General features: G+C 38.6%; 1 protein-coding gene across 1 annotated transcript in view; it reads left to right on the forward strand.

Moving 5' to 3' along the window:
- Positions 1-8: 8 nt before the first annotated feature.
- Positions 9-22,538, forward strand: part of LOC101714312 (uncharacterized) — a 35,002-nt gene continuing 12,472 nt past the window's right edge. Inside the window, exon 1 of the mRNA XM_087188597.1 lies at positions 9-151. Within this exon, the coding sequence (XP_087044723.1) occupies positions 149-151 (3 nt within the window). The 5' untranslated portion in view covers positions 9-148. The remainder of the gene's footprint in view (positions 152-22,538) is intronic.

Raw genomic sequence — 22,538 nt, forward strand, 5'->3', positions numbered from 1 at the left:
TATAGGAGGGTTCTTCCGGGGTCGTGACGCTGGAGTGCAGGCTCGGAGCACTTTGCCGCGAGCCTCCCATCTTGCTAGACCACCTTCTGGGACTTCTACTGGTTGCACGCTGCGTGGGAAGGACTCTGAGAGACCCTGAAGCCACGCAATGGTGATGTTGTAGGACAGAAGCCGGGAATGGGATGGAATCGGGATAAGGTCTAAAAGGAAGTGGCCAAAATCAGCTACGGGGAACTACAGCCTCCCTGCTTAGCTCCAGACTCTGAAATTCTGGTCTTTGGTGCTTTAGTCCCTTTTTCCTTGAGCTGGGTCATGGTTAATTCCTGGTTCCCTGCATCCTGTCCCCACTGTGACACTCGAGCCCACAACGCCGTCTAATTGTGGCCCCAGGCACAGCCTCAGCTACACCAGTCTGGAGTGGGGGGTGGGGGTGGGGGGGGGTGTGCGGAGACCCTCGTTCAGGTAAGGGTTGGAGCTGCGTGCAGCTGTGGTGTGCTGGGTCCCTGGTCTCATTACTTTTAGTAGCAGATCTGGAGGATCTGACACTTACTAACGTCTGCGATGCAGGGTCTCATACCCATAAGGTATCTCCTTTGACCTCTGCCTTTTTATATTCACAGTGAATTACCAAATTCCCAATATTTCCCCATATTGCCAAAGTCACACTAGGTGTTGATAAGTGCTATGAGAACCCAAAGGCTAACAGGATGTATGTAACAGGACTTTAGGGCTAACAGAAAGAACATACATTGTGAACACTAAAGCTAACAGGAGATATATATATATATATATATAGTGTGTGTGTGTGTGTGTGTGATTGCTTACATTGTGGTTTAAGTATAAAGTATCACCTATTGGGAGGGGTTTGGGGTCCACTTGTTTCTGGACAAATAGGAGCAAATAAGAGCCTGGGTGTTTTAAGCTTAAGGGTTTGAAAATTTCTGTATTGCTATAAATAATTTGAAAGCACTCCACACCTTTCAATTTCTTTGAAGAGCTTAAGTATAGGTGGCATCGCATCCTTAAAGTCTTTGTGGAATGCAGCAGTGAATCCATCAGGTCCTGGGATTTTTTTATTTGGTAAATTGTTTGTAACTGTCTTGATTCCATTGCATGTTATTGAGTTGTTCGGCATATTTGTTTTTTTCTTGGGTTATCTTTAGTAATTTATATGAGTCTAGAAACCTGTCTGTTTCTTCAAAATTTTCTAGTTTGTTGGAATACAATTTTTCATAGCAGTTACTATCTTCTGCATTTTGGTGCTGTTATGATTTTGCTTTTTTCATTTTTAAATGCAAAGGTGTGAATATTTTCTCTCTTTTGGAAAGTTTCACTAAAGGCTTATCTTGTTTATTCTTGCAAAAAACCGGATCTTCAATTCATTAACTCTGTATTTTTTTCATCTCAATTTCATTGATTTTCACTCTAATCTTCATAATTTTTCTTGTTAATTTCAACTTGGCCCTGAATTATTGTTTCTCCAGTATTTTACAGTGTCTCATAAGTTTATTTATTTGAGCATAAGGTTATTTATTATGTCAGCATTGATTGCAAAAAATCTTTTCTCTTAGATCTGTTTTCATAGTGTCCCAGAGCTTCTGTTGGGTTTTACAGGAAGTTCATTAAACTTCCAGAAATTATTAAATTTCTTCCTGATTTCTGTGTGACCCATTGGTTGTTTAGTAGTGTGTAATTAATCTTCCAGGTGCTTCTACATCATCTGTGATTTCTTCTGTGGTTGATTGGTATTTTCATTGCACACTAGTCTGATGGTACACATGGGCTGATTGTGATGTTTTTTATATTTATTTAATCAGGCTTTCTGGACTCCTAGGAGCTCTATCTTGGAGAAAGTACTATGTGTTGCCGAAAAGAAAGTATACTCTGTTGTAGTGGGGTTGAATATTCTGTACACATCTATTAAGTCCCTATGTTCAAGGTTGTGACTCAGCTCTGATATTTCTTTCTTGATTTTTTTCTTTAATCTATCTCTTTGTGCAAGTGAGGTGTTAAGATTTCCCACTATAATTGTGTTACTCTTTATTTGATCTTTTTTGTTCCACAGTGTTCCTTTTATGAAGATAGGTGCTCTAGTGTATGAATATTTATAAACACTGTCTCTTCTTGGATTGTTCCCCTAACTAGTATGTAGTACCTTCTTTGTCTGTTCTAACAGTTTTAACTTGAAGTTTCCCATATCTAAGATTAAAATTGTTACTGCTACTTGGGGGGGGGGGGTCTTGGTCTTGGTCTTGAAATACCATTTTCCATCCTTTGATTTTTAGTCTATGATTTTCTCTTTGGATTAGTTGAAATTCTTTCATGCAACAGACTGTTAAACTCAGTTTTTGATCCAGTTTTCCAATCTGTGTCTTTAATTGGAGAGTTGAGGCTTTTAATATAGATGTTACTGAGATGTGTTTATTTACTATCATTTACTCATTTTTGGTGATGACTCCTTTGTTTTTAATGTTCCTATCTTTTGTGTTTGTTGTTTTGTTGTTGTTTATGCATTGACCTTTCTTGATGTTTTCATATTATTGGAATTTTTAGTTTTACTGACCTCATAGTTTCTGCGTAGGATATTCTTGAGTATTTCCTGGAGTGCTGGTTCCATAGTCATATATCTCTTCTGGTCTTTTTCATGAAATGTCCTTAGGGTATGTTAACTAGGTTGGAAGCTATTTGCTCTCTGGGCTTGAAATACTTCACTCCAAGTTCTACTGGCCTTTAAGTTTTTTTGTTGAGAAGTCTGCTATAATTGTAATGGATTTATCTTTATATGTGATTTAATGCTTTTCTGTGATGGCTTTGAAAGATCTTTTTATTGGATAATTGGCAATTTAGAAGGAACATATCTTGCTGAGCATTTTTTTCATCACAGTTGTTTGGTGTTCTAGAAACCTCACTTGTATTTTGAAATTTTTTGTCATATTTGGGAAACTTTCTGGGATAATTTCAGTAAAAATAATTGCACCTGTGTTATGTTGTAGCTTTTCTCTGCCTCCAGGTAGCTTTGGTTGGTCTTTTTAGCGTTGTGCAGTAGCTGCTGGACTGTAGTTTCTTGTTCTCTTATTCTTTAGTGGCTTCCTAGATTAATTTTTGTAATTTACCATTTTGTCGTCTTATGCTGGCTTGTGTTGAATGTGATTCAGAGGTCACAAGCCTGAAAAATACTAAGAAATTTAGTTAAAGTTAGACTAATAAGACTTTTGTTACAAGTATCCATTAACCTAATGTCTTATGAGGCCAAATTGGAACTTAGAAAATTATGTCTGGAATTGTTATGGGAAAAAAACTTAAGTGAACAGCATTATCTAAGTGTCATAGGAAGAGCATTTCTGACTGAATTCAGGTCATTTGTTCTGCGCTACATCACATCCATTTTTCATTTTTTAGTATTATTATTTAGTTTTGGTACTGAGTCTTGATAATGTGTAAGCTGGGAGTTGAACTTGAGCTGGGAGTTGAGCCTGTGAGAGTGGTGTGAATACAGGTATGGAAAACAAAGCCCAGCTATGGTGGAACGTTTATAATCACTTCTTACAAGATCACAATGTAGGGTTAAATTAAACATCACCAACTATTTGTCTTTATGTTTAGAAAATTGTAATTTTGTGCCCTGAAAAGTATAAATATCTCTTATTGTAATATGCCACTTCAAGACAGTTATTTTTGGAATCTGATTTTGTTGCTGCATATTAGAACTGGGCTCTGAATTTGACAGACTGTGGTAACTCTGGGCGGTGTGAGCATTGAACTTTGGGCCCACCTGTTACTGGTGGAGAATTTCTTAGTGTTCAGCAAAAAACACATATTTGAATTTTTAAGTGAAATTTAGAAAAGCCACAGGTCTACCTTCAATGAATGGGTGAGTTGTGATATCTTTTCAGAATTAAGCCTCTGGAAAGAAGGCTGAGAAGCATTTGTGGAAGTTCCCCATTTAAATTTCCTGGTTTTGCGTGTTTTTCTCACCACCTGAGAGTGAGACACTCTGGATGAATAGAGCACAATGAGAGTGGGGTGTAAGCTCAGGAATATGTTTAACATTCTGAGGGTATTCTCTTGTGAATTTCTTCCCCATTGCTTCATTTGATGCATGTTGTTTATGAGAGAGAGAGAGAGAGAGAGAGAGAGAGAGAGAGAGAGAGAGAGAGATTGCTTAAAGAATTTAGAAGTTTTTTCATTTGTTTATCCATAAGAATTTGATATTCCTAGAACTAGTGGACTGGATCTGAAGAAGCAAAACAAATTTAGACAAATTATTTCTTTTACATTTAACATATGCATAAAGTTCCATAGAATCATGCTGGTGAACACATCAACTATGTTTGCTTCTAGTTTGATTTCATCTAACTACACTCAGAGCTGCCACAATATGGATTTTTGGGTGCTCTCTGGCTTTACCATCACATCACTAAGCACAGTGTTACTTGGTTAAAACTCTTTGGAATTTTGAGTGAGTTAATAATTGAAGTTATTATAGAATTATTACTATGCTGAAAAATTTTATGTCATTTCTTTTCTTCAAGCTGTTACCCAGAAGATTGTAAGGAAGTTTGTATTTCAGCCACTTCATTCACTTATTCCACTGATTCTGATTTTGCATTGTTTCTACAAGTTTAGTAGTTGCTGATTTTGATGTCTGGACAGAAGCAGCCTTGGCAGGACTTGGGTCTGTCTCTTCATCAGCTGTGGTGTCTTTGTTCTTACATGTCAACTGCTGATGCTACAGCCTTGGTCATTTCTGGCCCTCAGGATAAGGATATGCCAGCATCCAGGACCTGAGTATCCTATTCTACTCACCAGTGAGGTGACGTCAGCATGGCCAGAGTCCTATCTTAGGTAGATCAGTGCCTGCAGCCATGCTTCTCTTAAAACTGTGCGGTGATATCCTTATTGGAGGAAAGATAGCCTCTTTAATAAATGGTGTTGGAAGAACTGGATTTCAACTTGCCAAAGATTAAAACTAGACCCCTGTCTTTCACCATGCACTAAACTAAGATCGAAGTGCATTAAAAATCTAAATATTAAGACAGAAAGACTAAAATTGCTGGAACATAAGTTAGGTAGAACTCTCAAATACATTGGCATAGGAAAAGACTTTATGAACAAAACCTCAGTAGCATGGGAACTAACACAAAGAATCAACAACTGGGATCTCATCTTATTAAAAAGCTTCTTCACTGCAAGAAAAATCACCAGCAGAGCTAAGAGACAAACTACAACGTGGGAAAAAATTTTTAATGGCTGTACCTTAGACAAAGGACTACTATCTAGAATATATAAAGAACTGAAAAAAATCAGAACCCCCAAATTCAAAGACCCTATTCAAAAATGGGCATCTGAAATGAACTGACATTTTTCAGACAAAGAAGTAAAAGCAGCAAATAAATATGTGAAAAAATGTTCAACAGCACCGGTCATTCAAGAGATGCAGATGAAAACAACACTGAGATTCCACCTCACCCCACAAAGAATGGCTGCTATCAAGAAATCAACCAGTAACAAATGCTGGCAGGGGCCTGTGGGGAGAAAGGAACCCTTCTCCATTGTTGGTGGGAGTGCAGACTGGTGCAACCACTGTGGAAATCAGTATGGAAATATCTCAAAGAACTAGGACTAGAGGTCCCATTTGACCCAGCTATTCCCCTGCTGGGTATCTTCCCCCCAAAATTAAAAGAATCATACCACAGCGATGTATGTGCACCCATGTTTATAGCGGCACAGTTTATAATAGCTAAAGCTTGGCAACAGCCCAAGTGCCCATCAACTGGAAACTGGATAAAGAAGATGTGGGGTTTTTTTATAAACTGGAGTACTACTCAGCCATAAAGAATGAGAAACTAGAAACATTTATAGCTAAATGGATGCATATTGAGGCCATACTCTTTTAAGTGAAATAAATAGGACACACATGTGTAAATACCGAAAGTTTCTCAAGTGTGAGAAACTGAAAGTGTAAATAAGGATTAAAATGATTAAAATGAATAATTGATAATTTGAAATAGGAAGAAAAGGTCCAAAGGGGTAGGGGTGGTGGGAGGGGAAAGGAAAAAAAGGAAAGGAAAAATTATGAGAAACGATAAAAAATGGAAATGAAGTCTGTGTAAATAGGGAAGGGTGGAGGGGGTGAAGGGCACACAGGTAATGGGGAATAAACAAGAACCAAGATACATCATGTAGGAGCTGGGGATTTAGCTCAGTGGTTCCGCCGCCTGCCTCACAAGCACAAGGTCCCGAGTTCGATCCTCGGTACCAAAAAAAAAAAAGATACATCATATACAGGTACAGACACCCAATGATAAATGTAAACATATTGTATACCTGAAATGTACCAATAAAAGAATTTAAGAAAAAAAAGTGCAGTGATATCAGAAGAGTTGCAGAGAGACTCTTGACCCATATAATATATGTATGGGTCTATGACATGTTCAGTGTCCTGTCTTTTTTCTCCCAACAGCAGACTTGATGTCATAATTTATATCAAAAATGTTTCCCAGATGTCTCATATGTTTGTAAGTTGTTTGGATTTTGTGGAACACATGCTTATCAGTGGATTCATCCATTGATGTGTTTAATAACTGAATGTGAAGTTAGGATCTGGAACCTAGATGGAAGAGGGTCACTAGGAATGTGACCTGGAAAATTGTATTCTGCTCTCCATCTTTTCCCTTCTCTCTCTACTTTCTAGCACCTTTTCTTCCATCATGCTTCCCCCGCCCCATCCTCTTTCTGCCTTATTCCCAGCTAGTCATTGACTGAAACTGTGAGTGATAAAATCTTCTCCTTTATGTTGTGGGTATGAGGTATTTTGTCCCAGTAACAGGAAATTGGGTAAGACACCCATTAATGCTAACTGTAATACATGTTTGGAATATAGTGTCTCAAACCCACAAGTTGTGTCCTCAATCCTGGTCTTCATTGTGGTGACAGTAAATGGCTATATTTCTATTTTTTCACATTATAAAAGTCATTGTGTGAGGGCCGGGGATTTAGCTCAGTGGTTCCGCCGCCTGCCTCGCAAGCGCAAGGTCCCAAGTTTGATCCCTGGTACCAAAAACAAATAAAAGTCATTGTATGGCATTGATAATATCCAAGAAAATCTGAAAAAAAGATTTAACATTGTTGGTGATGAGTTTCAGTGGTTGAGCAATTATCGAGCTTGCTAAATTTTATCATTAAATGCACAACATTGAAAGAAATAAAAATAAAAGTTTCCATTACTGTTTAGAATTCCAAAAAATTTGAAGGAGGAATTACTGATTTATGATGGAGAAAATGAGATAATCTTGCAAATGACACTGTTCCAGAGGGGCTGCATGTTAAATAGTAACTGATGATCTGTTTGAAGTGGAACATCCTCATGTAAATGTCACTTGAGGGGCCAGGGATTTAGCTCCGTGGTTCCACTGCCTGCCTTGCAAGCACAAGGTCCTGAGTTCAATCCCCGGTACCAAAAAATAAATAAATAAAATAAATGTCATTTGGGTACTAGTGGAAAGAGACATGGATGCCGTCTATCACATAATCCATACAGTCTTAGATAGTCTGTAGAAATTTTTAAAATAATGAAATGCTTATTGAGATAGCTCTTTTCATACAAGGAGTATAGCTGTATGGTTTAAGCACCAAATGTCAGGTCTGTATGGATATGAATTGTAGGACATAAAAGGATTTTTGATGCAGGGAGGAGTAAGGAAGGGGTAGATAGAATGTGGGAAAGGAGGGGCAATGGAGTGTGGCAATGTTAGTTCCTGAACTGGAAAAGAGGTCAAAATATTTTAGTGTGAGAGTAAAGAAGAGGTCTTATGCTGGCTTGGGTTGAGTATGAATCAAATATCAGAGACCTAAAGGAAAGAGAAATTTTAGAAATGTGAGATTACCAAGTCTTGTGTTACTAAGTTACCTAAATACTTATGAGGCAAAATTGGACCTTAAAAAATTGTGTCTGGTCTTGTTGTGGGTTAAAAAAATTGGGGGAATAGCTTTGTCTGTCATTGGATGAGTAGTTTGACTTGAATGTAGAACATTTGTTCTCAGCTACATCTGTTTTTCGTTCCAGTTTTAGTATATGTACTGCCACAGAGAGCATGTGGTTTTTAAAATTATCATCATCACTATTAGTAGTAGTAGTAGTAGTAGTAGTAAGTTTTGAGAGTGGGTCTCACTGTGTTGTACAACATGAGGGTTTAACTTGTGGTCATCTTGGTTCAGCTCATGAGAGTGGTGTGATTACAACTGTGGATCACCAAGTCCAGCTCTGGTGGGGGTTTTAAAATCACTTCTACTTGCCAAGGTCACAGTGCTTGGTTACATTAAATATCATCAACTATTTTTTTTATGTCCAGAATGTTGTAATATTTTCCAGTTGAGAATGTGTGATGGCCAGTCTGAAAGAAATCCTTGAATTCTTCTGGCTATACATTAGTGTCTGTAAATTTTAGATTAGTTGTGTAGTACAATTTTTTTGGATTTTCCCCTGATTTTGAAACTGGGGCCTTAAAACTATCATAATTTTTTGAACTGTGGAAATGTCTGTTTTTATCATAAGTCTCTTTTAGACAATTTACCTTCGTTTAGGTTAATAGAATGGGTCAGTGTGCCATCCCTTGATACCTTCTGAATAATGACTCATGAGGAAACATAGCATCACATGCTTTAGCCTGAAATCTGCTTTTCAAGCAGCGTACCAAGATTGGGATCTCAATTTGTCAGAATTGTGGTAGCTCTGGGTACTGTGAGTATTGAATTTGGGGCCTACTAGTTCCTTTTAGAGAATTATTTGTTGCTTATCATACAACACACTTGAGTTCAGAAGAGAAATGGGGAAATGGAATAGGTCAGTCTTCAAATATCTGTGGCTGAATGTTGTTCTGTTCAGAATTAAGCCTATGGAAATTAAAGCAATTTTACCCTGGGAGGTTGTGCAAGTAGGCAGTGTACAAGGCCTAGATTTAAATTTCCTGGCTTCTCCCATCTTCCTCCCACACCACCTGGGAGTGAGACACCATGGGTGGCGTGGTTAGAGTGAGAGTGATTTCTAAGCTTAGGTGTATGTTTAACCTTCTGGGTATGGGTTACCTTGTGAACTACAGTGAAGCAGGCTTCTTCCCTGTCCTGCACCCCTAATGCTTCTTTTGCAGCAAGTTGTATGTAAAGAATAGAAGTTACCTCAAAGATTTAGAAACTTTTCATCATGATTTAGCCAAAGGGATTTGATAGTCTTAGTTAGAAATTAGTGTAGTGCATCTTAAGAAGAAAAAAATTACAAGAAAAATGTTTGTTTACATTTAATACAAATATGCATAAAGATCATAGGACCATGGTGCAGGTATGAATGCCACAATTATGAATTATGGTTTCTTTCAGTGCATCTCTGGTTTTGTCTGACTACACCCAAAGTGACCACAGGATGGATTTTTTGGATGTACTTTGTAGCTTTACTATCACATTACTAAGCAGACCGTTACTTGGATAAAGTCTTTGGAATTTTGAATAAGTTAATAATTGAGGCTAAATTAGTAGTATTATGCTGAAAAGATTATTTGTAGTTTTTCTCTCTCAACCTATTATGCAGAGGATTGTAGGGAAGTTCATATTTCAACCACCTCCCTCACTTTTTCCACTGACTCTGCTCTTGGATTGTTTTTAATAGTTTTGTAGTTGTTGTTATTGTTGCTTTTAAATATATTATTTTCAGGTGATAATGAATTAGGATTTTTGACAGAATGAGAAAAATTGTTGATGTGCAGATTATGGAAAAATTTAAAATTTGTAGAAAGTTTTGGTATATGAACTTATCTTCTTAATATTTCATGTAAAAGTTTTTTGTGTGTTGCCAACACTTGGAATGATCTGATTTGTTTATATTTCTCCTTTTAAGCTTAAACACCATTTTTAAATGATTTTATCATGTGTTAGGTGATTACATCTAGTGTTGAGCATGTGGGCTTTAAACATGTAGAATTGTTTCTGTGTCTTTCTGTGTACTGCATATGGTATAATATCTAGAATTTCTAGTCCATCTTATAGTTGGTACATAGTTAAATGACATATATCTGAGTGCTAAGCTAGGGATATACATCATTCAGTTTATTACTATATGAATAAGGACATGATGGCTGAGTTCCAGGATAAATGTCTAAATTGAAAGCATATTGGGGCCGGGGATTTAGCCCAGTGGTTTCGCTGCCTGCTGCGCAAGCACAAGGACCCAAGTTCGATCCCCGATACCAAAAAAAAAAAAAAGGAAAGCATAGTGAGTCTCTGTGTCTACAAGAGCATACATTTTTATGCCATATTTTGACCCGTTGCTTTTCCATGTCTTTTACTTTCTTGTGGAAATCCTTGCTAAGTATACATACCTATGAATGCTTTCAGTTCAGCTAGTGAGGTGTCATAATAATACATTTTTAATATGGTTATTGGCCTATACAGAACATTTAGCCTTTGTGTATTTTACAGCATCTTGTAGCATTTCATCTGTTACACTTTCCGACATTGAATGGCAGTGCTGGCATTCTTCCAATACATTTCACCCCTGCCAAGACCCTCAGTATTTTTCAAACTGGTTCTAACATTGGATCATTCCATTTGGTTGCTTGACCATTTTGCAACATTTTGACTAGTCAAATATGTATTCACATTACTGTTCTTTGTTATCTGAATCAAGGAGGGCTGCATTCCCTGGGTCTGCATCAGTTGATTCTTGCTCCATTTCACTGTCATAGGAACTTTGTCTCACATGGCCAACGTCAAAGCCGTCATCATCATCATACACCCACACCACTCTTCTGTTATGAAAACATGTATTTTACCATATTAGATCATCATCCATGCATGAGTAATCTGATGATTCACTTTTGACTTCCTCCAAAATTTGAAAAGCAGCAAGCACAAGGACTGGAGTTTGATCCCCGGTACCAAAAACAAACAAACAAACAAAACTTGAAAAGCAAATCTGGCTTTTTATGTGCCATTGTACTGAATTGGACTACTTCTACCAGAAAACTCAAAAGAAAACTTTTTTAAAAACCAGTCCTAGAGTGGTATGAGTATATTATACTCTTTGTGATGCTCAGGTAAACATACACAAAATCTGTTAGATGGAGCATCATGTGGGTGAAAATCCTGGTTTGACCCTGTTGCGCATGTGCACACACCTTACTGTTCATCATACCAAGTGGGTAAACACAAAGATTGCTCCCTGTGTCCATCAGGGAAAGATACTGAGATCACACCAGCTACTATGAAGGAACAAATTTACAGTAGAAAAGTAAGGGATGTGCTTGTGAAACACAGTGTTATGCTTATAGGGTTATAATATAGCCCTTTCCCCACTTTGTCTCCTCTGTGCTTTACTGGAGGTTATGGTTTAAATCTAGATGTTCTCCCAAAGCATCATGCGCTCATAGGTGGGGCTTTTGGAAGGTGACTGAGTCATGGGTGTTGTACTGGATTAGTCCACTGATAGGTTTATAGCAGGGTATGATGTTGGGAGGTAAAGCTTGGTGGGAAGAGGTGGGTCACTGTGGGGGTGGCTTAGAGTGATATATATATATATATATCACTCCTCTTCCCTTGATGGCTCACTGATTCCTAGTGCCATGCTGTGAGCAACCTTCCTGCATGCCATGCCCCTCTGCCAAGCCACTCTGCCTTGGAGCCAGCCAACAATGAGATGAAATCTCTACAAACTATGAACCAACATAAACCTTTTCTCCTTTAAATTGTGGGTGTTGGGTATTGTGTCACAGTGCCATAAAAGTGGCTCAGACAGGTTTGTTTAGTTACAGTGTTTTAGTGGCAATAGTAGTTTGTACCTTGTCTCCCGACTCTAAATGTAACTCAAAGTTGTCTTTGCTACATTTTGCAATTAATTAAATTGTAATGAGAAGAAATTTTACTCACCATGTGTCAGATCTCATTGACTATTTAGTTGTCACTGTGTCCTCCTTTGTCCATTATAACTACCATCTTAAGGATCCACTCTACTGAGGGACAGCAGATATCTTTCTCAAGTGCAGTTTATCATTCTGTAACTGTAAAAGCACTCCGGCTCTTCCTTTGTCATTTACTTCTTTCCCAGTTTTGGAAATAACAGAGACTCCTAGAAAAGTCCTGCATACTGTAGTCAATACTCTCACATTCAGCCTCAGAAACAAGGATCAGAACATGAAAAAGGCCTTAGCCATAAAACTTACCTCAGAGTATTTTTGGCTAGAGGGGTTGTTAATACTACCCTATGGCCTCCATATGTTTTCCTCTTTTTCCTTCTATCTGTCCTTTCTCCTCACACTTCCTCCCCACCTTCCTCTGTTCTTTGGTTTCCTCTTTAAGAATCTTAAGAAGCTCTTGGATCATAATCCACAGACTATAGCCCAATATAGTATTCGATGTGTGTTCTCATTGTTTTTGTGCTGTGACAGGCCATTGATAATAGCTGCAAAAAAGTATATCCCTAGGGCCGGGGATTTAGCTCAGTGGTTTCGCCGCCTGCTACGCAAACGCAAGGACCCAAGTTCGATCCCCAGTACCAAAAAAAAAAAAAACAAGAAAACAAAAACAAAAAGTATATCCCTAGTGTACACTTAAAATGTCATCATATGTCCTTTAACAGTGCTTCAAATGCATGATTTAAATTGAGTACTGTATTTCATTCAGCCTCAAGGAGATTCAAACATATGGCAGTTATACCTTTTGAAAGAGAAAGGAACTTGTAAGATGCTTGGGATTTATTATAGAAATGACTACATGGGTCAGGTGAGGAGTGAGGTTAAAGAAATAGCTTTTAAAAATGAACATGTCAGTCATTAGGCATAGAGCAGGTTGGGACTGTGTTCAACCTAAAATGATGGAATGATGAGGGCATTACCAATGCTCAGGAAAAAAGTAGACAATTCCCATTTAGTTCATATTTTTCTATAAGTCTTGTCATTTAAGGATGAATTTTGGTGTCTTTGCTTTTTCTTAAGGAAAAATTATTCTCATGCTTTAAATCCATGTTCAGCATTAAGGACTCTTGACCATGACAAGTTGCTGAGTGTTGGAAAGCAGATGTTTCATGTACAGATTGTTGGGTGGTTGTTCTTTTTTGTGGAGGTGACTGATTGCCATAGAGCTTTTACTGGAAAATGTTTGCTTTTTTACTTGCAAACAATCACTGGCTTCAGACTAAAATTTGTACATATGAAATACATTTGTGAAGGGAATGCTTAGAGAAGGACTCATTTAGGTTTTTGTGATCATTAATTGATATGTCCCCTTGATGAGTAGGAAACACCAGCAAGTCAGTAAAGCTTTTGTCTGTGGATGATTGGCTTATAGGACACAAATCAAGCAGAGAAAATCTACCCTGCAGGGGTTTGGCACCAAGCAATAAGCTTGTACCTGAGGTATAATAAAAAGGGAAGAAAGGAAGTCTCTCCTTTTTTGTGTATGGAGGAGCTCTGGTATCTGCCATTGCTTTGGATGTTGGTCTTCAGTTCCTTAAGGCTTCCAGCACCAACTCTGAACCTTCCAGTGGAAAATTCTTGGGTAGGAAAGGAGCCTGAGATGATGGGACCAGGGATCGAGGCAGTTGCCAAGGTCATAGCCCTTTGCCTTACCCAGACACCCCCAGACATGTGCTTTACTAATATCCTAGGCATCTCTCAAGCCAAGACATTTGATAATAAGTCTACCCATCACATGAATCCAGGTGAGAACTTTACTGTGGGGAAATTAATATGTTGAAAGAGAGAAGAGGTTTCGATTGGTGATGAGGGAACAGCACATTATGAAGAATTTACTTTGTTAAGCTCTTAGCTATTCCTGCTTCATCACAGAGAAATGATTGAGGGTGGGGCTATATTGAAACTATTATTCTGGCCCTCCTGCTAAGATTAGTCTTCAGAATTCTGGATTTCTTTGTGACCTTGGAACAGGTAAGTTTCCTGTCTGAGGCATTTGAAATATTTTCTTTCTTTCATCTTGATTCTTTTACATAACACTGTCATCGTGTTATGCCAGCTTCTTCATTTATTGAATAGTTATATTCCCTTTTTGGCATGGTTTTATTTTCTTTACTGAAAATGTGTAGATAAGATTCAAGAAAGTCCATGCTATGAAGCTAAGTGGCTCATTTAATTTTCTGCCCTGTGACAACCTTAGGCTTTTCCTTCTGTTACATTGTGTTCTGCCCTTGCCTGGACCCGGATTCTTCTTTAAGTTTAATGTTTTTCTCCATGTGACATTGACTCTGGATGTTCAGTGGCACAGTTGTGATCCTATATTCAGAGACAACAAGAAAGAAGGAGCCCATATGTACAGTAAGGAGACACAGGTAGCTCTACAAAGCTAAGAGCAAATCCTGCTTCAATACAGTGATCCAACAGGCTGGGTCCAACCAGAGCCCAGAGAAGAAGCTTGGGCTGGGAAGGGTTTTGTCCAGAGTCTGTCATTTTGGCTCTACTGAAGCAGCTATTGTCTTCTCCCTATTGGCTCCGTAAGCAGAAAACAAAGCAGCCTTGCATCATGAAGAAGAGATTCTGTTGTATGAACTGTCCAGACAGGCACACTGGCTGTAGAATAGAATCCTCTGTCAAGCACTCCACTCAGAAGTTCCCAGTGTGTTGCTGAAAGACTCCCAAACTGGCTTAGCCTGGCTTGCTTTATGAATTCTTCTGACTGTGGGAAGGTGCTGAGAGATCCTCAATCCTCAAAATGGCGATTAAGCAAGGCCAAATGGCCTAGCATAGGAGTGGGGCTTATGGTAGCTGCCCAACTTCTGATTGGAAGTGGACAGAGTGAGCTTTGGCAGGATCTGGGCCTCCCTGGATAAGGTGATTAATAATTGTTCCTATATGTCACCTGTCACTGGTACACACTGTTGGTCCTTTCTGACCCTCTGGGTGGGGTTGAGACACCTGCCAGGTCCTAAGCATCCTGTCCTGTTAGTAAGGTGACTACCGTGGCCAGAGCCCTGCCTTTGCCAGCTCAATACCTGCAGCCCCACTCCTCACTGTGGTGTTCAGTGAGCAAGAGGGTTGAGGAGACTCGTGATGCATGTGTGAGGTTTCTGTGGGGCTGAAACTGCAGTGTTGGGAGCCCTGTTTTTTCTCCCAGCAACAGACCAGGCACTACAATTTGTATCTGAAATGTCTCCTAAGTGTCTCATGAGTTTGAAAGTTGATTGGTTTGTTTGGGGCCTGTCCTGACCATTGAATTCATTCATTGGTGAGTTCAGTGTCTGGATGTGCTGTTTGGGTGTGAGGACTTGTTGGAGATGGGTCACTAGAACCAAGGCCTGGAAAAGTGTATTCTTATTTGCACCTCCTCCCACCCTTCCCTCCTTCCAGGCTGCATGGCTTGAGTACATTTTCCTTCACCATGCCATTTTGTCATGTTTCTACCTTGGGTACAGCAGACCAAGAACTGAAATTAGGCCAGTGTAAACTCCTCTAAGTTGTGGGTGTTTGATGTTTTATCAGAGTAACAAGAAAGTGGCTAAGCTACCTAATTACGCTAAATTTGTTAAAAGCTTAGATACAGGGTCTCAAATCTTCAAGTTGTATCCTCCAATTTGGACTTCATTGTGATGACAGTAAAATCCAGAATTTCCGAACACCTCTACAATTCCAGAGTTATTATAGGGTTTTTACAAATGGCATAAAAATTGAAAAGAATGTTTAACATTGCCTGTGATGAGGTTCAGTGTTAGGGACCTGGCAAGCCTGCTTCGACTACTGTGTTATATCCAGAGCAATGCAATAAATACATAAATAAAAAATTGCTTGCAGTTTAGGATTCAAAAAAATGGACAGAAGTTATCAATGTAAAGAAAGAAAGATGAAAGTAATGCTATAAAGGACAATTTCCAGAAAGGCTGAGTGTTAAACCTAATCTTTGAATCTCCTTGAAGTAGGGCAGCCACAGATGATTTGTGAATGGGTGAAAAAATAGAAAAGCACCATTTTTCACATAATTGCTATAGTTCATGGATAGTTTATAGACATTGTCTTAAAAATGACATGCTAGCCAGGTGTGGTGGCACCTGCCTGTAATCCCAGCACTTGCAGGGCTGAGGCAGGAGGATTGTTGGGAGTTCAAGTTCAGCCTGGCCTACACAGTGATTTCAAGGCAGTCTGAACTACAAAGTGAGACCCTGTCTCAAAAACTGACATGCTGAATGGGGTAGGATAATGAGTAAAAGCAGTATTGCAGCAGGGGGAAAGCACCAAGTGTCGGTCTGCAAACATGTCAGTAATTAGGCATAAAATGGTGTTATGTGTAGGGAGGAGCAAAGTGGAGTAGATCCAGTGTGAGAAAACAGGAGATGATGGTGGCTGGCAAAATCAGCTCCTGAACCAGTGGTTTTCCTCTGAAAATGTTTAGTGGGAAATTGAGGGGTGGGCTCTATTCTGGCTCAGTCTGAAAGTAGCTCAAAATCTCAGGCTTGAAAGAAAGATAGAAATTTACATAAAGTTATATAAATAATTCTTTTGTTACTGCTAAGTTCACCCTATCATTTCAGAGGCATAATTGGAAATTTTATCTCACTGTTAGTAGCATAAAAACTGGTTGGGCAATATTATCTAGGTGTAATGGGGAGGGTGTTGCACAGGAATAGAAATGATTACAAAGTGTTTTTTGTGGTAGAGGGTTTTGGCCCAGGACCTTCACTCTGAGGAACATCCAGGCCCTTTACATTTTTAGTTATCATTATTTTGAATTTTGCCACTGGGTCTCACTGCTCTGAGCTTAAAGCCCTTATCCTTTTGCCTCAGCCTCCCAGAGCAGTGTGATCACAGGTGTGGATCAGCAAGCACAACTATATACCTTGATCCTGGTGCTTGGTTAAATTAAACGTCAATTATTTGTTTTTATGTCAAAAATGTCACTTTTTCCCATTGTGAATGTGTGGGTGCCATTCTGAAAGACATCTTTGGAACTGCCTTCCCCTAGATAAGTGTCTGTGAATTTGAGATTAGTTGTGTGTGTAGTATAATTTTTTTAAATGGAGGAGCAAATCTAAGACTATTATAATTTTTCAAACAATAGGAATGTTCATCCCTTTTTTCTTTTGGTACCAAGGATCGAACTCGGGATCTTGCACTTGCAAGGCAGGTGGTGGAACCACTGAGCTAAATCCCCGGCCTGTTCATCCCTTTTTATCGTAAGCCAGTTTAAGCAGTATATTCATTTCTGTTAATGGGGTGACTCAGTGTGCCACCCCTTGATAACTTCAGAATGATGCTTCATAAAAACAACATCACATACTTTGCACACCAGTCTTCACTTGAAGCAGTAAAGCACTCTGAATTTGTCAGTTTAGGTCACTCTGGGTGGTGCATTGATTTGGGGACCACCATTTTTTGGAGAATTGCTTAGTGCTCAGCAAGCAATACATGTTAGAATTCAAAAGAAAAATTGGGAAAAGGCAAAGGTCAGCCTTAACTGACTGTGGGTATTTATCTCTGCTCAGAATTGAGACTGAGGACATGAAATTTCACCCTGTGAAGATGGCCAAGCAGGAGGTGAAGATGCCCCAGATTTAAATTATGCGACTTCTCATATTTCCCTGTCTCACCACCTGTGATTGAGCTGCCCTAGGCTGCATGGGGACAGTGTGTTGTGTACAACCTCAGGAGTTCAACCTTCTGAGTGTGGATTCTTTTGTGAACTTCAGTGAAGCAGGCTTTGTCCCTAACCAGCTTCCCCTTTGGTTCTTTTGCAGCAAGTTGCTTGTATAAAATTCAAGTTGCCTTAAGGACTTATGAATTTATTTTCATGATTTAACCATAAGATTCTGATTTTCCTAGTTAAAAATGGAGTAGAGGGGCCAGGGATTTAGCTCAGTGGTTCTGGCACCTACCTTGCAAGCGCAAGCTCCGAAGTTCGATCCCCGGTACCAAAAAAAAAATGGGAGTAGAGAATTGTTTATATTTGATGAAACAAAGGAAAATTTAGAAGCAATTTTGTTGTTGTTGTTTTTGAGACCAGGGTCTCACTGTGTAGTTCAGGCTGGCCTCATACTCATGGCGACCCTCCTGCCTCAGCCTCCCAAGTGCTGGGATTATTGATGTGCACCACCATGCCTGGCTTTAAAGTAAAAAATTTTTTTGCATTTCTTATATGTATGTATGCCTAAAGATCCATAGAATCATGATGCAAGCGAACAAACCACTTATGGTTACTTCCAGTGCATCTCTCTGATTTCATCTAGCTACTCTCAAGATGGCCACAGGATGGATTTTTGCAAATCTCTTTGGACCATAACAGTCTCATCAAGAAAAGTATTACTTGGTTTAAATTCTTTGGAGTTTTGGATACTTTAATAATTGAGGTTAATATATCACTATTATCATGCTGAAGAGATCATTCATGGTTTCTCTGCCTCAGCTTATTGCCCATAGGATTGTAGGGAAATTTATTTCAGACATTTCATTCTCTTATTCCACTGCCTCTGGGATTGGGTTATTTCAAGTTAGTTTTTTTAAAAAATTTTTTGATGCAATTAAAATATTATTATTGATTATTTTCTTCAAATGATAATAAATTAAAATTTCTGATAGAATAAGAAAAGATGCTGGCATGCAGATGAAAAAATTCAAGATTTTTACAGAATTTTCATATGAAACTTTTATGTTTTGCCAACATGTGGAATAGTTTAATTTATTTATATTTGTCCATCTAGTATATTTTATATTTCTGTGGTTTTTGTGGTCTTATATTTATTTCATCTAGTGTTGAACATTTTTCATATATGCACTTTTAACATTTGTATAACCAGGACCAGGGATTTAGCTCAGAGGTGCCACCACCTGCCTCACAAGCACAAGGTCCTGAGTTCAAACCCCGGTACCAAAAAAACCAAAAAACCAAATAATATTTGTATAACTGTCACGGTAAACCTTGATTATGTTGTAAGATTCACAATTTCCACTCCGCTTATTTATACCTGATTCATAATTACACGGCATATTCTTTTTTTTTTTTTTTTTTTTTTGGTACCGGGGATCAAACTCGGGTCCTTGAGTTTGTGCAGCAGGCGGCAAAACCACTGAGCTAAATCCCCAGCCCCATGACATATTCTTGTATATTAAGCTAGGGATATACTCGGTGGTACTTTATCTTAGTAGTTCCATTAGTTTTTTGTTGATACTTTAATTTTTCCAACATATATCATGAAATTATATGCAGAGGAAGGCAGTTTTATGTGTTTCGTCTTAACTTCTGCCTATTAATTTCTTTCTTGTGTTTTGTCTGTATCCATTGATATTATTTTATAATTTTTGTCTGTAGATTTTATTGTAATAAATTACATTAGTTATTTAATAATGCCTTTGATACTTTTAATAATTTCTTCTCTATTGTCTATAACCTACATTAATAATGAGCAATGAAATCTATTATCTGGGGAGTGATTTTCATTTTTATGTTGCTGTTCTTTCTCTAGCTTTCTTGTTTGTGTGTACATGTGTAGTTTTATTGTAACAAAGCAACTTGAGCACTTTGAATGTTTAAAACTGCACATTACCTTTTACTTTCCAGAGAAAACAAAGAAGAATTTTAAAATAAACCAAAAGTACAATATAGAATGTCATTTCAAAATAAGACCCTTCATGCTCTGCTGATTCTCCCATCGAGTGCCAGGGCTCAAGTCATCATTAGGAAAGAATTTTATTTTAAAAGTGACATCTTAAACTGCAAGGTTGTCCGTTAACATCACAGCTAAACATGCCAAAGGAGAAACCATGTTGTCAAATGTCCACTTAACCCACCCAAACATCTCAAACCCACCTTTGCTGATCTTCTATACCCCATTTTTTAAAGTTTATTTTTTTTAAACTAGAGGAAGTAGACAGGTACGTGCTGGTAAATGCTAACTGTCCATATTCACCTAGAGACAACAGTGTAATCTCTGAGACCAAATACAGAGAAAAGAGGAAAAAAGCTAGAATTCTATGCACTACTGCACAGGGGCCAAGCACCCTCCAGCTTCCAGCAGAGCAAAAGGAGCGGAAAGATTTTCTTTTTTCTGCCACAGAACACGGTGGTGTTAAATCCATACAATTTGTGTGGAGACAGGAGGAAATCAAAATGAATTTAAAACAGAAGGTTGTAGACATTCTTTTCCCATTGTATTCTGTTCGAGGTATCTCCCCACAGAGTAAGTCCAGAACCATAGTGTTTGAGAAAAGAGGCTTCTAGAACAGTGCTATTGAGACAAAAGGGCGAGGGAAGACTGCAACTTGCTCCCAGGGACTGGAGAAAATTTTTAAAAAAAGAAAGAAAGAAAGAAAAAAGAAGGTTGAAATCCATCAGTATTCAATTAGTCATCTTCTTCATCCTCCTTCCTGCCCTTCATCATCAGCTTCATCTTCACCTTCATCCTCATCCCTTTCTTCATCAGTGTCTTCCAGTCCTCCTTCATCATCGTCATTGTCTTCTTCTCCTTCCCCTTCCTTATCATCCATATCAGGAACCAAGTGGTACTGTAATGGATTTAGCGAAATAGCATCTTTGATGACCTCTCCTAATGCATCTGCCCGCATCAGAACAGTCAGGAAAGTGGGGAAAGAAGCTCTCGGGTGCTCCATGCTGCCTCTTCCCACTGGCTTTATTCCACATTTGACTTGAACGTTTCGTGAAATCCTTTCCAGATTTCCATTTGATTTCAGTGGACTTTGAAGATGGATTGTCACTCTTGATCAGATGAAATATTTTGGAGAGAACTTTTTTCAAAGTAAAGATTTTCATCAAAATAAAAATTATTCTGGAACCTGATTTTATATCTTTGAATTCTGTCACTGCGACTCTGGTCAAATAATGCAGTGCCTCTCTTCATCTTCCTCCCCAAGCAGTGCAGACACAGGTGGATGGTTAACAATGTTTTTACCCCAAAGTTTGGGATTTTGGCGATCAGTTCTGACCTCTTCTGAAAAAATGGTTGGCGGAGATTGTTATATTTCTGTCCTGCTTTCACTGTCTCCTCACTGGCTTCTCCATTAAGTCTATTTCATTTTGTACCTCATCCATATGGTCAATTGGTTCGTGTTCTTTTTGTCATGGATGAAGTTGAGCTCCTTACTGATTTTGGCCACTGGCCTGCATGTGCTGCTCCTTGGTTGGGGAGCAGGGAGCCAAGAGAAGGAAGGCGAAAGAGCGGGCAGTAAGCTCCCTCAGCCACAGGTGCTGGTCCCAGCTCTGTCTGGCCTTCTCCCTGCGTGGCTCCCTCCCTCACTACTCACTGCTCAATCTCCCTGAGCCACCACCTCCTCCTACAGTCATTTTTTGAGATTTGTGTTCATTATCTTTTCAAAATTTTTATACTGTGTACACAGCAAATATTTTCTTCTTGTCTGGTTCATTTCCTGTGGTTTTCATATATTTCTATTTATCCAATTCTGATAGTTGATTTTGTCCTGAGAAAACACTTTTTTCACACCCAAAGGTTAGTTCATGATGAATTCTCAAGGCATTCAAGTTTTTCTTTCCCATTTCAGTATGCAACTTAATTATTGTACATAGAAGGTATACAGGTTTCCACGTACATACCTGTTTCTCCCTGAACATAAATGAACACATTGCGATTTCCTCCAGAGACATGTAACACCAGCTCTATCATGAGTCAATATTCTATAAACATGTGGACCCATTCAAGACTGTCTTCTTTTCCTGATATCCACTTGTCATTCTTTCTACTAGTAGTACAATCTCATGAAAGGTGAAATTTGGAATGTCTTTCATGTAATTATGTAAGCTATCAACCTTCTTGCTTAAAAGGTATTGAATATGGTTAGATTCTTATTATACTATAAAACTATAAATTTTATCAAATGTAAGATGTCATTCATAAGTGACAATTTTTTTATGAAGTCATCCTTTGAGGGGGGTAGTTTGAGGCAGGGTCTCACTTTGTATTTCAGACTGGCCTTGAATATAAATTGTAGCCAAGGCTGGCCTCAAACTCTCATGGCAGTCCTGCATCGGCCTCCCAAGTGCTAGGATTACAGGCACACACCACCACACCTGGCTAAAGTTTTCCTTTTGTGCCTAATTACTTTGTGATATGTTTTTCAATGCACATAATACATTTTATTCATCTCTTTCCCCTCATTACTTTCCCATATCCCCCTAGAATTTCTTGTATCTGAGTGCAAGGTTACCATTTGATGACACTGTGTTATAAGATAAAATCCCAACCTTTGCCTATTTTCAATGTTCATAGACTTGTTCAAATAAAACTGGTTTTCCATTAACATTTTAATTATTATTCATAAACCTTGTTTGATGTTCAAGTATGGTTTTTTATGAAACCAAATTCAAGTTTCAAAATGCTGCCCAAGTACAAAGAAAGAAAGACTCAGTGCCATAAATAATAAGATTTGAAAAGAGGTATTACCTATGGTCTATCAAACCATTCATTAGGTAATCATCTGCCCCAGTGTTTTATGGGTGGTGATCTTGTGCACTGCCTCTATGAGCTGTGCTTTAGAGACAGTGCACAGGTACGCTTGCAATGACCCAGCAGGAGGACCAGTGCTCCTGTT

The sequence above is a fragment of the Heterocephalus glaber genome, unplaced genomic scaffold (assembly GCF_053883595.1).
Source record: "Heterocephalus glaber isolate CG9 unplaced genomic scaffold, H.glaber_assembly_v1.0 deba00001532, whole genome shotgun sequence".
Lineage (NCBI taxonomy): Eukaryota > Metazoa > Chordata > Mammalia > Rodentia > Bathyergidae > Heterocephalus > Heterocephalus glaber.